This window comes from Canis lupus, chromosome 7, assembly GCF_048164855.1.
Source record: "Canis lupus baileyi chromosome 7, mCanLup2.hap1, whole genome shotgun sequence".
In the NCBI taxonomy this organism is placed as follows: Eukaryota; Metazoa; Chordata; class Mammalia; order Carnivora; family Canidae; genus Canis; species Canis lupus.
Genome location: NC_132844.1, coordinates 36735166 through 36753198, shown reverse-complemented (window position 1 = coordinate 36753198; position 18033 = coordinate 36735166). Strand labels below are relative to the sequence as shown.

Below are 18033 nucleotides of genomic sequence, written 5' to 3'. Positions count from 1 at the left end.
ATTTACCTAAGAGGTGTTGTGATTCTGTGAACTAAGTTTATAATCATCCTCTACAGTGACTTTTTTTCCTAACAATTATCAATGTTGATTTTTAGATGACAGTGTAGAATTTGCTGAGAGGTTTGTAGAGGAAAATGAAGGATACTTGGTAGATTTTCATGACTTCTCTTCGGTTAGCAATCCACATGTCAGAAAGCATTTTCCAGAGACTTGGATTTGGCTGGACACCAAGATGGGGTAAAGATTTGTAATGTTCTTTGCTCATACATACTTTGTCTAGTGTTAGTTTTAAATAAATTTTTTGTTCTTTCTAATGTTTAAGTACAAATATTGTGATTAACAACTAAATAGATGAAGAAGTTTTAATTTTAGAATGATATTTATTGTATTTAAATGTAGTATTTAGTAAAGCCACATGCAAATTGGGGCAGTGAGAGTGTCATTAAGGAGAAGCTGGACTCCTTCTAGTGAAGGGTGTTTTTAACTTCTTTGAAGTTTCATGGTTCTTGTTAGAGAAAATTACTGAGGGTACACTTATTGCCTTGGAGTGGGAAGCACTCATAATTACTCCCTTGACCTTGTGGCTCCTTGTAAAACCTCTCCATGAGCCACAGGAAGAAGAGCACAGGTGATAGAAGGATTCAGCTTAGTTGACAAACCCTGTGCTATCTGGCCTGATGACTGAGCAGATGAATCATGAAACCTTCACATATTTTATAGTCAGCCATTTATGGAAACTTGAAATAAGACACAAGTCAAACCTCAAAAAAAAAAAAAAAAGCATTGACTAGGATAAAGAGAGAAAGTTTTATGCAAATTGACATAAATTACATTAAATTTGAAAATAGATATTTATTTTCTATATACAACATTTATAAAAATAATTGTCATTCTGAAGGTATAAACACTGCAGAAAGCTTTCAATGGAATATGGGTCAGAATGCAGTGTGATGGCCTTATTAAATGACCTGTTCCTTGAGAATTTGAGATCTACTGTTTCATGCTTACTTTTAACAAATTTAGATCTCCAAACAATTTGGAAAATTAAAACTCTTCTAAAAATGATTTAGATTATGTTGACTTTTTTGGATACATGTCAATTCATGGTGTTGTGATTTTTGTTTTTATCTTGACTTCAGTTCTAGGATATACCAAGAATTTGAAGTTACTGTGCCTGATTCTATCACTTCTTGGGTAGCTACTGCTTTCGTGATCTCTGAGGACTTAGGTCTTGGATTAACAAGTACTCCAGTGGAGGTAGTATATTAAAGACTTTCTTGTAAATGTTAGTGTCCAAAGTAAAGAAAGTGTCAACTCTTCAATGGATTTTCAAAAATGACTCTTATGATGTTGATGTTTAGAGATTTGTCAGCTTTTCCTTTTGTTTTTCATTGGTTTTATACTTTAGAATGTGAGCTGTGCTAAACTCCTAAATGTGCTACATTCATATTAAGATTTGGATTAAAAACTTTATTATTGAATGAATCTAGCTATTTCCAAAGGCCAGAAGAGAGAGAGTTTCTGTGTATTCCCTCTGAAAAGAAAGGACAGAACTTCTCAAGATGTATTTCTAGCAGGCATTCCTTCATATTTCTGGTCAAATTGCATCACATGTTACTTTCCAAACTAGTTGCTGGCAAGAGGAATATAATGACCATGTTTGGTCTTAGACCAGTAGCTCTTACTCTGTCATATCTGAAGCCTTCTCTTTATTTATTTTTTTTAAATTTTTTTTTATTTATTTATGATAGTCACAGAGAGAGAGAGAGAGAGAGAGAGGCTGAGACATAGGCAGAGGGAGAAGCAGGCTCCATGCACCGGGAGCCCGACGTGGGATTCGATCCTGGGTCTCCAGGATCGCGCCCTGGGCGAAAGGCAGGCGCTAAACCGCTGCACCACCCAGGGATCCCTGAAGCCTTCTCTTTATAACAGATATTTTGTTTTCCCCTTTACCATCTGGAATGAAAATCATAGAAAATACAGTATATCTGCATACTCAATTTAAAAAAAATGAATATGATGCCTTAAGTGAAATATGAAGGAGAATAAAAGTAAGGTGTAATAAAATAATATATATTATAGTGTATAAGTGATCAGACATAGCCACATTAGAAGGCATAAATCTTTAAATATTTACTCCATGCATCAAATCACCCACTGTGTAACAGCTGCAAGTGGAGTTTGATATACATGTGTTGTTTTAGCAACTCAAAAACCTTGACTGATACTGCTTGTAGTGATGTCAGTCTTTGAAACCATGAACCACTTTTGGTAATGTTATAAACACAAAAATATGCACTCTTCTGTTGATTTACAAAATAGTTGTATTTATGAAAAATTCAGTGTGTGTTGAAAAATGCTTTGGGTTTATATATAAGTTCGAATTAGGTTGTAAGTTCAGGTCATCATAAGTAAGTACTTTATGTGAATGTCTGAAGAGGCATTTAATCATGAGAGATGTGGGACAATTCTTCATTGTCTGGGGCGGTCCTGAGCATTTCAGACTTTCACCCACTATGTGTCAATCGTACCTTTCAATCATTGTAACATTCTAAGACACTTCCACAAATGTCTGAGTAAACCTCTAGAGGGAACTACTGCTGCCAGTGACAACCATTGGCCTAAACTAATCAAGATTTATTTTCAGAGGCAGGGTAGGGGTTTAGCTGCCCCTGTAGGATTTGGCCAACAATATCAGAATTGGGTCACCAGGGAGAAAGTACATGTGCCTATATATGTTAGAAGGTAGTAAGCAGAACATCACTTAGACTTTCTCCGTGAGTCTAAAACAAGAGCTGTTTGACTTGGCCAGTGGCTTTTAAAGCAGATTGGTGGAGTCATCATAGCATAGTAGGTGAGGAGCTGGGCTTTGGCATCAGACATGCTGGGATCCATTTCTGGCTCCTTCATTCACTAGTGATGTAATCTTGTACTAGTTACAGAGATCTCTGAGCTTCTGATTTCTTTTCTGTAAAATATGAGCATAGATCCTGCCTCATAAAAGTTGTAAGGATTAAATGAAATAATTTGTGTAAAGTACCTATAAACTATTGGGACTACATCAAAGTAAAAATTTCTGGACAGTGAAGGAAAAAACAAAACTAAAAGACAACCCAATGAATGGGAGAAGATATTTGCAAATGACATATCTGATAAAGGATTAGTATCCAAAATATATAAAGAACTGATAAACTCAATACTCCCAAACCAAATAATCCGATTAAAATGGACGGAAGACATGAACAGATGTTTCTCCCCAGAAAACATACAGATGGCCAACAGATACATGAAAAGATGCTCAACATCACTGATTATCAGGGAAATGCAAATCAAAGGTGCAATGAGATATCATCTCACACCTGTCAGAATAGTTAAAATCAACAACACAAGACACAACAGGTGATGGCAAGGATGTGGAGAAAAAAGAACCCCTTGTACTGTTGGTAGGAATGCAAAGTGGTGTAGCCACTCTGGAAAACAACATGGAGGTTCCTCAAAAGACTAAAAATAAAACCACTCCATGATCTAGGAATCACACTACTGGGTATTTAACTCTCAAAAAACAAAAACACTAATTAAAAGGGATACATGCACCATCTGTTTATTGCAGCATTATTTACAACAGTCAAATTATAGAAGCAGCCCAAGTGTCCACAGATAGATGAATGGATAAAGGAGATGTGTTATAAATATATGATGGAATATTAGCCATAAAAAGCATGAAAGCTTGCCATTTGCAACAACATGGATAGAGCTAGAGAGTATAATGCTAAGTCAAATAAGTCAGTCAGAGAAAGACAAATACGATATAATCTTATTTGTGGAATGTAAGAAACAAAACAAATGAACAAAGGAAAAAAAGAGGTAACTGAGAAACAGATTGAACTATGAACAAACAGATGGTGACCAGAGAGGAGATTAAAGAGGGGGGGTTAAAGAGTATACTTATCATGATGAAAGTAAAATAAAATGATAAAAAAATAAAGTCCCTGGGTCCTAGTAGGCATTTATAAAGTGTAGTAATTACTCTATTAAATAGCATCCTATCAATTTATCATCATTGATTTGGGATAAGTTGCTGTTTGTTTTTTGTTGGTAGGCAAGTGGACATTTCTATGTGGAATTACAAGCTTCACAGGTTTTGTGAGATTTGCTTTTAATTGCATGAATGTGAAGCATTTTGATTTGAATAAAATATATATTTGTTTGTCTTTTCCAGCTACAAGCCTTCCAACCGTTTTTCATTTTTTTGAATCTTCCTTACTCTATTATCAGAGGTGAAGAGTTTGCTTTGGAAGTAACCATATTCAATTATTTGAAAGATGCCACTGAGGTAATATATTAAATGTTTTGTTAATTCACACTTCAGGAAAAAAATGGAGAAAACACACAGGGATTGGATTGTTAATGTTTGGGTATCTGGGAATCTAAGCATTTTATACATTTCTGAGAGGCTGGAAATAAATATACTTTGTCAGTGATTTCTTCTACTTATTCATGTCTAAGGATAGTATTAGCGTGTGTCTGTACATTCTGTTTAATTTCCAGCACAGGTTTTCCACATTAGCTGCATAATTTCCTCACTATATCTGAGGCAGGTCATTATCTTTTCTGCTTCCCTGTACCCTTTCCTAGCCTTCCCTGCATCTAGAAGGCGTTGCTGCTTCTCACTGCCATTTTGTGCTCCTTGCAGTTGGCAAGAACTTACTTCTTTCAAGACCTGGCTTGAAACTAGGATGCCCTTCCTCACCCATTCTGTTATGCCTTGTTTCCATGTTTATATAGTGTACTCTATTTTGAATACAGTGTATTCAAAACAAGGCTTTGTTTTTTGAGTCATGTGTCTTATGTTTCCTTTAGTTAGTCAGTTCTCTGGAAGGCAGGCCTATTAGGCCACCGTTTGTGTTGTGCCCATTGTGGTACTAACCAAGTGACTGATTTTTTTCTCCCCTTAGAGTAAGTAGGGGTATGTAATTAATTTCATTATATAAAAATTCCACAACCTCTTTAAATACTATGTTTTATAAATTGTATTTTAAAATTGTACTTAAATTTTTAAAAAAGATTTTATTTATTTATTTGAGAAAGAGAGAGCAGGAGTTGGGGGGAAGGGCAGAGGGAGAGAGAGAAAGCAGACTCCCAGCTGAGTGGGGAGCCCAATGGGGGCTCGATCCCAGTACTCTGGATCATGACCTGAGCTGAAGGCAGACACTTAACAAACTGATCCACTCAGGTGCCCCTGAATTGTACTTTTTAACTTAGTCAACAATTATACCTTGTAAAGAGCAAAAGATCTGGAATCAGAAGGCCTGGATTCAATGTCCTGCTCTATAACTTACCAGGAAATAAGTTAATAGTAGGTTCCTCCTCTGTAAAATAGGACTAATAATTATTATTCCTAGAGAAAATATTTTGATAAACAGATGAGAAATGGAAATGGAAAACAACTCATGAAGTATAAGGCTTGGGTAAATGCTGTTTTTTTTTTTTTTTAAGATCTTTTTTATTTACTCATGAGAGACACACACACACACACACACACACACACACACACACAGGCAGAGACACTGGCAGAGAGAGAAGCAGGCTCCATGCAGGGAGCCTGATGCGGGACTCGACCCCAGGACTCCAGGATCATGCCCTGAGCTGAAGGCAGGTGCTCAATTGCCGAGCCACCCAGGCATCCCATAAATGCCGCTCTTGATAAGATTGGCAGCTTTGACATACTTTACAAAAGTTTACAACCAATATATGCTTCAGTACTCATCTCTGTGTCATTCTTTCCTTGGAATAATTTAGCAGAGACTCTCGAAGGATGTAATAACACTTCATCTTGTTTGTCTTAGGTGTTTATTAACGGGACCAGTGTCCTAGGATGACTCAGTTAAACCAGGCTGGTGGCAATACCATGACATGAAATAACCTTTCTGGGCATGTCCTTCCCACTCAAAGGCTTTGCATAATGACAGAACTTAATGTTAATGGGCATTTAATGTTAGAAATGGAACTGCTGGGGTGCCTGGGTGGCTCAGTTGGTTGAAGCATCTGCCTTTGGTTCAGGTCATGATCCCAGGGTCCTGGGATCGAGCCCTGCTTTGGGCTCCCTGCTCAGCAGGGAGCCTGCTTCTCCCTCTGTCTGCTCCCCCTTCTCCCTGCTTGTGCTCTCTCTCTATATAAAATAAATAAATAAATAAAATTTAAAAAATAAGTGGAACTGCAGTGCCCTGTTCCCACATATCTGGAGATGGAGGAGAGCATAGAGAAATGAAGATTTTCCTGATGACCCTCTCATCCTATCCTTGGCTGAATCTCTGTCTCATCTTCCTTAGTCTTGAGCTCCATGGATTTAATAGCATTTAACGTGGGGATAAAGCAACACTTTTCTGAGGAGCATTTATTATAGAAAAATTTTGATAATTTTCCTTCCAGGTTGAAGTAATCATTGAGAAAAGCGACAAATTTGATATTCTAATGGCTTCAAATGAAATAAATGTCACAGGACACCAGCAGACCATTCTGGTTCCCAGTGAGGATGGGGCAACTGTTCTTTTCCCAATCAGGCCAACATATCTGGGGGAAATACCTATCACAGTCACAGCCATTTCACCTACTGCTTCTGATGCTGTCACACAGAAGATTTTAGTAAAGGTAAGTATTTGAAGTCTTGAGTAAGTGAAACGGAAATACATAATTGAAAAGGAAATAGAAGATGGTTTTTCTCTTGGTTAAATTTGTTGGCAAGATCTAGTAGGTCATCTCTACCCACTTGGTATTGTCTAATTGTTTTCTCATCTGTATGCAAAGATCTATATTATGTTTTGGAGATAATTGCCAATATTCTCTTTAACTTTATGGTATGCCTGTATAGTGAATCTCTTTTGGAATCAGTTGCATTTACAAACTGTGTTACACTGGGGTCCTAGTAAATCATGCCAAGTGGATATGTAGATTTTGAATTTTGAAATTCCTCAATATAATTGGAAGATATTTTGTAGATTTATTTTGGAGAAGATATTATGCAGAAAAAGACAACTCAGCCTAGTAGATAAGCACTTGTGTTCCGATGTGACAGCCCTAGGTTCAAATCCCAGCTCTGTCAAATGTGATTTAGAACAAGGTGTATAATCTCTCTTTGGATAATAATAGGATTTACTTCAGAGGGTTTTTCTCATCACCTTTTCATCTTATCCTTTGCCATTCCAATTACCATTTCATGAAATGTTTTGTCTACTTTAACTAGAAAGTAAGCGTTTAGTAACAGATTTGGAGCAGGAATAAAAAACAGTAGGTATTTTTTCAATTGTACACATACTGCAGATACAACAGGCAAGACGTTTATCTTATTTATATAAAGTTCTCTAAACAGATGAGTGAAGATGATGTTAATTGTGTTACTTTTTTCCAACAGGCTGAAGGAATAGAAAAATCGTATTCACAATCCATCTTGTTAGACTTGACTGACAACAAGTTACAAACTCCCCTGAAAACTTTGAGTTTCTCATTTCCTCCCAACACAGTGAGTGGTAGTGAACGAGTTCAGATCACTGCAGTTGGTAAGAATACAGTCTTATCACCATCACTACTGGTTAATTTGTATATGACAATATAATGTACATATTTTATCTATGTTTAGGTGTGTTTTTTAATTTAGTCATAAGAAAAGAGGTTGCAAAAGTTTTTAGTTGATACCAGCTGCTGAGAACAATAGAAAGACGAGCAGATATGTGTCCTAGGCTAGTTCTTAATTGCAGTGTGCATATGAATCATGCAGGGATCTTGTTTAGAGGAAGATGTTGGTTTATTAGGCTTGGGGTGGGGCTTTAGATTATGCATTTCTAACCAGCTCGCACTTGATGCTGATGCTTCTGGTGTATAGAACACTGTTTGGGTAGCAGCACCCACCATAATGTGGCTGGAGGGTGGGATTATTTCTAAGAGTGGAGCTTCTGGCTTCTGTGATTTTCAGCCACTGGTACATATCAGAATCTTTTATGGAGTTTTGTAAAAACGCAAGCTCTACTTTCAACCCACACAATCAGAATTTCATGGGCTATGTATATTTTGAAAAGGTTTCACAAGTGCTTCTAACTAGAAATTGAGCACTATTGCCTAAAGCTGTTCTCTGTGCAGGAGGCAGATAACCTTTACAGCAGGATGCAAACAACCTACTGATTTCACCCTGTCCTGGTCACCTTCTGGCAACCTGAAAGTATTATTACATCAGCTGTTAAACATAGCTTCCACATAAACTATTTATCTGGTTGCACTTCACAAATAACTGAAGGAAATGTTTAGATTAATGAAGATTAATGAATCTAAATAGTTTGTTAGGTCTTCAAGATTTCAGGACCTAAGGCACTTTTTCAGAGGTTCTTTTACACCCCATCTGATCTAATACTTTCCATTATAACTCAACCAACTAATCCCTTATAGAGTACTTTTTGAGAATCTTAGGCATAATTCTTAAGAAGAATTAAACAAGCTCTCTACCTAGGTGAATAAATTCTCCCATAGTGTTGGGATGTGGGGAGGTGCAGCACACACATGGGGGGATGCCGTACACATACACACAAAGGGAAGGTACTTTTCAGTTTCAAATGCATACCACCATTCTTTACATTGGAATGAGTCTATCTTTAGTTATTGAAATACTCTTGAGGTTTGATTTTTAAGCTTGATGCAAAGAATGATTTTTCAAGTTGTATTTTTATTTGGTTATTTATTTTTAAAAAAATCTATTTTGGTAGCCCAGAATTTTAGTGTGAATATTAGTTTGCTTTTTTGAATTTTGAGACTATAAGTTTATGTTCACTTTGAATGTTAAAAACCATAAAAACATGAATGATAACAATATAACCTCTATTAATTTTTTTTTGTGTTAACATCTTAAGTTTAAGACATCAAATGCCAGCATGGCTGCAGCCTATTCATTTAAAAGAGGTCTTCCTGTCTTTTTAGATTCTTTTTTTAAGGATTAGGTTATCACTAAGTTTTTGGACTTGAAATGGGTAAATTTCTAAAATAAACTAGATGGAAGAGTGTTCTCCATACAACTTAGCCACAGTGGGGTCGGAATTTTTTTTTTAAGATTTTATTTATTTATTTGACAGGAAGAGAGCACAAGCAGGGAGCATCAGGCAGAGGGAGAAGCAAGCTTACTGCTGAGCAGGGGAGGGGGTCCCTGATGTGAGGCTTGATCCCAGGACCTCAGGATCATGACTTGAGCCAAAGGCAGACATTTAACTGACTGAGCCATCCAGATACCCCTCACAGTGGGGTAAGAATTGGAACTCAGCCTCTGTATTTCTAAATTTTTTACTTATTTCCCTAAGTCATGGTGTTAGAATGTAGGTAGAGGTGTCTTTTAAGCAGGCATTTTGTTAATTTTATATTACTAACTTTGAAGAATATCCCTTATCTGTTTTGATTCTGAGATTCATTGAAATACATTTACATGTTAATTCTACTTTGTTTTTATTAAAGAGAACACATTGAAAAATATTATAATCTTTACTCTTAAATAATTTCTCAAGTGTTTGTAGTGTGTTAGTAAGAAATCAGAGTGAAGTTCTAGTTATGTGAAGAATACTACTAATAAAACATTTCTTTCTTATATAAAAATGATGGTTTCCTGATGGTCAGTTCCTGATATTTTTGTTCAAGAATGATTTTTTAAACTTCTTTTTTGCCTGGCATATGCCACATCTTTAAATGAACTAGAAGTCTGATTTGTCACATAATCTACAAGTTTGGTGCCACTGTGTAATCAGTTACTTGACCAGTCTCCCTAAAAGCTTGATATAAAGTCTGTACCCTGTTTCAGGTTTGCTTCAGTGTCACATGCCTTCTGTACTCAGCAGAAGTTTCTTTGCCACCAGGAGCTACAATTACTGAGTATTTGCTGAATGTATTGAATGTCTTGTGCTTTCAGGAGATATCCTTGGTTCTTCCATCAATGGCTTAGCCTCATTGATTCGGATGCCTTATGGCTGTGGTGAACAGAACATGATAAATTTTGCTCCCAATATTTATGTTTTGGATTACCTAACTAAAAAGAGACAACTGACAGAAAACTTAAAAGAAAAAGCCCTTTCATTTATGAGGCAAGGTAAGCATTTTAGAAATGTACTTTTATTTGTAAATTTCTTTATTTCTTTTTTTTAGGCAGAATCCACTCTAGACTGTATTTCAGTATAGACTGATTTGTCTTTGCTGTGTGATTGTAGAACTAGATGGTGTTGAAATGTGCTAGAAGCAGTGGGAAACTGTCACCATTCTTCCTGCAGCTAATTGTCACTAATTGCTGCTAACACGTTAAGGAATTAGTGTCTAGAAGGGTTTGTATTTTAATTAGGGACCTGAAATTTAAAGCTACTTAAAAATCTAGAGGACTGAGTGTTCATTTATTCATCACACATTTATGGAGTATCTGCTGGTGCCAGTGTCAGCTCCGCCACTGAGGAAACAGGTCAGGGCCTTTCTTCTCAAGGAATTCTTTGTTCAGTGAAGACAGTCTGTACATACACACATGTGGTGCCATGGGGCAGGCACCTTCTCAGTGCGTTTAAAATGTCAGGTAGGTGGGAGTAGGAGGGCATAGTTTATATGAGGAGGCCCTGCTCATCTCTCAGATGTCAGACTCGTGATTACTGTCCCCTGAGTTCTTGAGAGGCAGATATTGTTCACGCATACCAAATGCTTTGTGTCTGCAACTTGCAAATAGCAACAGTTACTATTAGCTGAGCACTTATATGTGTCAGGCAGTGTTTTAAGCACTTTGTAATTAATGTCTCATTTAATGCTCACAGTGTTAGTATTGTCCTCTTGTTTTTACAGAAGAGGAAACTGAGACACAGAAAAGTTAATTAACTTATTAGCAAGTGAGTAGTAGAGCTGGGATTTGAACTCACTGCCTGGCCCCAGAGTCCATGCACTTAATGTCCATCCTTAGACAAAAACAAAAATGTTTCTAATACTATTACTACTAATAATAATGTATATTTGATTTCCTCAAATACTCCAGAAGCCAGCTACCCAAAATTATGATCTAGGTTTTGCATTTCCATGTTAGGGGACTTCTAGCAAAATCTCTGTGTGGTTGAGTTTATTTGTCTACATAATTTGGGCTACCTGCTGCCCATCAAATTTATGAGGATTAGAATGGTTTATGCAAAATGCTAAAAAAATCTTTGTTCAGTGTAATCTAAAAATCCCAACTCCTAAGTGTTTTGTTTTTGTTTTTTGGAAGGAATGGATTAAATGCAAATAGAGGCAAGCTGTTAGTGATTTTACTAACTTCTCCACAGTTACGAATTAGAAAGCTTAAAGACATATTTTGATGTGAGCTTTTCTTCCAGGTTCCCTCATTATGTAGGAACTTATTTATCCTAAACTAAATTTTATGTATTAAATTTTATGTATTAAATGGTAATAACCAACCCTGTTAAAGGCTTTACAAATGTTTTCATTTAATTCTTTTTTTTACCTTGAGATTACTTATTTGTTTGACAGAGAGAGAAAGAGAGAGAGAGAGTGTGTGAGAGAGAGAGAAAGAATATGCATGTGCACGCTCTGGCATGTGTAAGGGTGGGGAAAGGGGCAGAGGGAAAGGGAGGTAGAATCTTAAGCGGACTCTGCATTGATCACAGAGCTGGATGTGAGGCTCTGTCTCATGACTCTGGGATTATGACCTGAGCTGCAAGAGTTGGATGCTTAATGGATTGTGCCACCAAGGTGCCCTATGTTTTCATTTAATTCTTACAAAAACCCTAGGAGGTATACATACTGATATTATTTCCATTTTACAGGTGAGGAAACTGAGGCACAGAGGGTATATAACTTACCAATGATTATTTCCAGGTGATATGGTGTTGGAATATGTGTTCTTCCTCAGATTGATATGAGATAAGTTTACTTGGCAACATTTTTAGGTTTTTAAAAACCATAAGCTTGGATGGAAAAGGTCTAGGAATTGGCCAAGATGTTTGAGTGTGGCTAATGTGCAAGAGGTCTCAGGAGGCTTCTGATACAATAGTAAGGACATTACATAGGCTCCTATAGGGAAGGAGACAGCAAAGGTTAGAATCTGCAGTGTCCAGTTAGACCAGAGTAAGCTATGAAATGTGAGATCCTGGAGGATGAGCTGGTTGGTATCCAAAACTCTCCCTGGGGTAGGCTGGTACAGACCAGGGCTGAGAGGGAGGAAGGGGGTTGTGAGTCAGAAACCATGTGCTGCATGAGAGGACAAACAGGGAGACCAGGGCTTGGAATCAGAGTTGGGTATGAACTGAGTACTGCTGTGATGAAGGAGATAGTGGTGTATTTTCCACTCAGATTAGAGCCAGGCCCATAGGCCTGGGATGTGGTTAGGTCTTCAGGAAATTCTCGAAGATTTAGCAATTGGTACTTTCCATACAGAGCTGCCCATTTAAAATCATCCTCCTTCATACATATATTTGTGAATCAGTCATATTTAAACATGTAAATACAAGAGCTGCTTTTTTTCAAATTCTATTATAATTAGGTTTAAGACGTGGTACCAAGTGCTGTCTGTGGTACAGTGTGTGCCGTGCTAAGCAGAAAAATGAGATTTTACACATTGCCATAATGGTTACCATAATGGTTATGTTTATAACCATGCCATAATGGTTATGTGCCATAACACATATTTAAGGAGATGGAAAAGTATTTGGGATTGTCATAATTTAACGCTGTACCTTTTGTAAACAAAATTCTATCTTATATTCAGAATGCAGTGTGACTGGCTTCATGTAGAAGTAGGTACATAGGGACTAGACTGTTGATTTATAGTCTGATACACATTCTTTGGGATAATTTAATAAAATAAGATAAAATATTGTTGAAAATGCCACATAATTCCATATTTTATATGCTTTATGGATGGTAATGTTAGCTAGTCAAATATTAATGCTTTAAAAAAAGAGGATCAGTTTTATAGTTTGAACCATTTAAGGAATGATAAAATGATAAAATCATCCCTTAAAGATAATTTCAGTTGTGCTTTAGATACCTTGCTCTGGGTTAGCAGAGGTCCTAAAAAATGAACTCCCCAAATCCTTGGTATCTGTTGGTTTTCCGAAAGGAGTGCTGGTCCCTCAGGCCAGCCCCAGCCAGGTTAAGAGGGCCAACCTGCAGTTATTTCAAAGCCACCCTTTGGGTGGCTGCTTTTCCTTGATGCTTCTCCCTTCCTCACACTTGCTGGTTGTTAGAAGGTGCAGAGGGCCAGAGGGCAGAGAAAACATCATTCTCTAAAGGCCACGTAGTTTTCCAAGGTACCATAGCCATAAACAACGCTACTGCTGTGAAGGAGGCAAGCTCCACCTTGGGGACAGGAGGGTTCACTGGTTACGGCGCCAGCTGTGGAGGCTGTCACACCAGGGCTCGGAATCCTGCCGCCTACGCTGGTTTTCCCACCTGTAAGATAGGGATAATAAAGTACCCACTTCATGGGGGCTGTTTTGAAGATTAAATAAGATATTTTAGCACTTTAACATAGTCAGTGCCCAATAATTGTTAGCTGTAGTATACAGTTGGTTGCATCTGACTGGGGAGTTAGGGTTCATAGTCAGCAAGTAAACCCTGTCCAGCTGCCTAAAAACCAAATGTGAAGTTCTTCCGCTCTCTCCATCCCACGGCAAATCCTTCCACTCAGACAGCATCAGTGCTCACCTGGACAATGCCAGTGGCTTCCTTTTAGAAAATCTCTTTGCTTCTATGTCCTTCAATACAGGTTCCACATATAATAAAAGGGATCTTTTGAAAATGTTAAAGTCATATCACTTCCTTGCTTAAAATTCTCTAATGGGTTCTCTGGTGGTGAATCTGAGGCTGCCCCATCTTGGCAACCCCTCGTCTCCATCTGGAGCCCTCCCTGCTCCATGGTGCTTCAGGGCTTTAAGCTTGCTCTTCCTTCTCCTGGAATCCTCCCATGGCTGGCTCCTTCTCGTCATTTAGGTAGTGTTTCCCTTGGAGTGGCCTTCCCTTTGCATTTAGGAGCTCTTATTTATATAACTTCATTTCATTTTCTTCACCACACTCAACATTATTTAAAATGATTTCTTTTGCCTATTATCTGTGTGTCTCCTGCATAGAATGTAAGCTCCATGACAGTGGAGACTATGTTTAATCTTTGCACTATTGTATCACTACATAAGCACCACCATAAATACAGACTGGATGAATGAGTTACTGTCAATATTAATTTCTTTGGGCCTTAGGTTCCTTATCCTAATGCAGAGATTGGGCCCACAACATCTCTTAAGTACTTCCACAATGCAGCAATTGTTTCCAAACATTAAAGGTTTACCTGGCCTTGGCATGTTCTTATAAGCTAAGAAATGGAGCCAGTGGCTTCAGCTCACCTTTTGAGCTGGTGAAGTGATTGATGGCAACCGACACAATGGAGCTTCCCCAAATACATCATTTCACATGCTGAACTGAATTGTATTTCAAAGTTGTGGACAATAGCTTCTTGGTATAATGATTTTCATTATGAAATCAGTGTCTCATTTCAGAGACTTTGTTTTTTCTCTTGCCATCACATTTGCCAAAGTCCTCTAAATATACTGTAGTTGTTTTTATTTTTTAAGAAATTAAAGTGGCTTTGGCATGAGTCATGATTATATTATTTAAATGTCATTTATGAACAGCGCATTGTTTTACTTAAATCATGCTTGGCCCAGGAGCCTTGTAACCTAACCCATTGTTTTTTTGGTCAAAACAACAGCTACATCATTGAATGAAGTTTCTTTTGCTGTCAAAAAGAAAAATAGAATTGTAAATTGAAAACTGTTTTGGGTAAAGACTGGAAATCCTGTTAATTAGAGATTTAAATCACTTGTTTTCCTCAAATATTTAAAAATGGAACCCGGGGCTCCATTTTTCAAATGAGACTCAGACCAAGCCTAGTTGAATACATTATATATATTTTTTCCATTGAAATAAAAAACAGGAAAAATAGGTCTTAGAATTCTGATGCTGCTCTGGTCCTTGCAAGAATGGCTACAGGCAATAGTGAAATTGCTGAAAACCTAAAAACCCAGGGAAGTTCTTATTTCCCATATTCCATATCATACAGAGTAAGGACATTGATGATGATTACTTTTCTCTTAGCACAGAAAATATTTTTATCAGCTTTTTACCAGAGGAAGTGAGTGACAGAGTCACAATGAGCTGATTTTACTTCTTTTATTTATATGTAATTTTGATACTTGAGGTATACCAAGTGAAATTATCTTTTTTTCTATATATTTCTATGAACAGTATTTTCATCTTTATTATGATAAATTGTAAATATTTTACATTTATGGCTATTCCAAAGAAAATTCGTAACCCAGTAAGTGTGTAGCTTATCTGACCCTTTATAAACAATAGTTCATGTTCATTATCCTATCACCCTCTTGACTTCTTCTGTATTCTAATATAAAGAAGTGTCTGTTAATTCCTATTTACTATTGCTTTCTAACTCAAGAGCTATTCTTGAAACTATGACCTTGGGGCAATTCTCTTATTTCCTCATAAGCTTTTGGAGAAAACCATATTTTTGCCTTTTTCATCTATTACGAAAAGTCTCCAACTGAGGTGACTATGCTTCAATGTTGAATTGTATTAATAGTGAACATCACAGCTGAGTCAACAATGTCCTTTACTGCTTGTGGCATGGTTGATTTGCAAGGGAAGCAGTTGAGGATTCTCTAAGGATGCATGGCTGATTTAAGGTGAGGAAGGAAACTTCACAGGATATTCCTACTAGAAGAGTCATATTAGTTCCTCTCTCTAGGTTCTGATTCTTTCCTTTGTTCTGCTATGGGAGCAGAGCTGGAAGTTTGGAGTCTCAGTGTCATCTAAGCCAGCTCAAGAAATGCACTCTGCAATTGGAGATTGTCTGCGAGTCCTCCGCCTCCTCTGGGCTGGCTGCACTGTAGAGGAATGGTGCGAGTTGTTGATATTAAAATGGGGACTGTTGGAGGTCAGCCACCTGAGGGGTAATTTCCATAAGCACTGATCTCATCTGCATGATCTCATCTCTCTGGTTTTACAATAACTCATACTTGGAACTGCAGTTGTTGACGTGACTTAGGGGCTTGGAGACACATGGTCCTCTCTTTAGAAGCTGGTCCTTCTCACAGAGATGTTTCCTGTAGTGATGGTGGGTCCTGAAAGCTTTCTTTTCTTCTTTTTCCTCTCCTCTCCAGCCCTAGTGTCCCCTCTCCTCCTCTCCTCTCTCTCTTGCCTTCCTCTCTCTTTCCTTCCTCTGTCAGATTGAGTTCACAGTTAAACTCTGCTATCTGGGGATCCCTGGGTGGCGCAGCGGTTTAGCACCTGCCTTTGGCCCAGGGCGCGATCCTGGAGACCAGGGATCGAATCCCACGTCGGGCTCCCGGTGCATGGAGCCTGCTTATGTCTCTGCCTCTCTCTCTCTCTCTCTCTCTCTCTCTCTCTGTGATGACTATCATAAATAAATAAAAAAAAATTAAAAAAAAAATAAATAAACTCTGCTATTTGGTGGATTTAGTCCTGAATTGGAAATTGAAGAATGTCTTGGATTCTTTTGCTAATTTCCTTTGTAAACACTAGAAAGTTTTTCTGCTTTTCTGTGAACCCTTACTGCCTCTGAAAAAGGAAGAGATTATATGCTGTTTTTTTTTCAAGGTTTGGAAAACTCAAACATGTTGGAGTGAACTAGTGTTAATAATGCCTATCATTTTTTTCCCTATTCTTGTTTGTTTTCTTTTTTGAATATGTAGAACATTAGTATGCTTCCAAAAGTCCAACATACTCTAAAAGGGGTATCTCTCCCTCTTGTATCCCTTCTCCCAGCCCCTTGTGGGTAACTTCATTAGTTTCTAGTTTCTTTCTCGCTCTCTCTTTCTGCAGAAATTAACATATGCATATATATTTTCTTATTTCCTCTTTTTCTTACACAAAAGGTAGCGTACTATACTTCTCCACTTAACCGTGCATCCAGGAAATCAACCTGTATGAGTTCAGAGAGCTATTTCTCATCTTTTTTCACAATTGCATAGACTCTACTGTGTGTATGTGCTACAGTTTGAGTTTACTCAAGCAATCTCCAGTTAGGGGGCATTTAGGTAGTTCCAGTATTTTTGCAATTACAAATAATGCAATGAATAATTTTCTGCATACATATTTTTTGTATTGTTGAAGGTATATCTTAAGGGTATAATCTAAGAAGAGGGATTATTGGGTCAAAAGGTGTAACACTCCCCTATAGCAGTTGTACCATTCTGAGTTCCCTGTAGCAGTGAACAAGGTATTGGTTTCCTTACAGCCTTCCCAACAGAATGAGTGGCCAGACTTTTGAATCTTTGCTAATAGGATGGGTGAGAAATGGTATTTATCTATTTATTTTTTAATAATAATTTATTTTTTATTGGTGTTCAATTTGCCAACATACAGAATAACACCCACTGCTCATCCTGTCAAGTGCCCCCCTCAGTGCCTGTCACCCATTCACCCCCACCCCCTGCCCTCCTCCTCTTCCACCACCCCTAGTTCAGGGAAATGGTATTTAATTTGGATTGCACTTATGATGAAGTTGAACATTTTCCCACATATTGAAGTTCATCTCTCTTTGCTTTTTTTGTGAAATTGTTCTTGTCTTTTGTCCATTTTCTTTTTTGTAGGAATTTACTCTTTTTCTTTAAACTTAAAAGTACTTAAAAGGTACTTTATATATGTATAGGTATGCAGTAATAATACATAAGGATATATATAATTTATTATATAATTTTTATGTTAATATTAGGGACATTAGCCACTTATCTGTGTGTAGCACATATATTCTTCTAACTTATCATCTTTTAACTTTGCCAATAGTGTGTTTTGCCATGGAAAAGTTTAAAGAATTTTTTTGTGGTCCTATTTAGTACATATTTTTTTTAAAAAATTGGGTGTTAGAAAGCCTTTTCCTATGTCCTTGGTATGGAGTGATACTTCTTGTTTATTGAGGGCTTGCCGTATAAAATAGGTGCAGTGCTGAGGACTTTTCAT

The 18033-nt window shown here is 37.3% G+C and overlaps 1 protein-coding gene across 6 annotated transcripts in view; it reads left to right on the top strand.

The window, feature by feature from the left end:
- Positions 1 to 18033, top strand: part of CD109 (CD109 molecule) — a 126419-nt gene that overhangs the window by 85398 nt on the left and 22988 nt on the right. For all 6 annotated transcript variants that reach the window (XR_012033985.1, XM_072832330.1, XM_072832331.1 and 3 more), the window contains 6 exons: positions 96 to 237; positions 1140 to 1257; positions 4220 to 4333; positions 6430 to 6648; positions 7409 to 7553; positions 9932 to 10108. Coding sequence is in view for 5 of the 6 variants with exons in the window: in XM_072832330.1 (XP_072688431.1) it covers positions 96 to 237; positions 1140 to 1257; positions 4220 to 4333; positions 6430 to 6648; positions 7409 to 7553; positions 9932 to 10108 (915 nt within the window). In the remaining variant the exon portion in view is untranslated. The remainder of the gene's footprint in view (positions 1 to 95; positions 238 to 1139; positions 1258 to 4219; positions 4334 to 6429; positions 6649 to 7408; positions 7554 to 9931; positions 10109 to 18033) is intronic.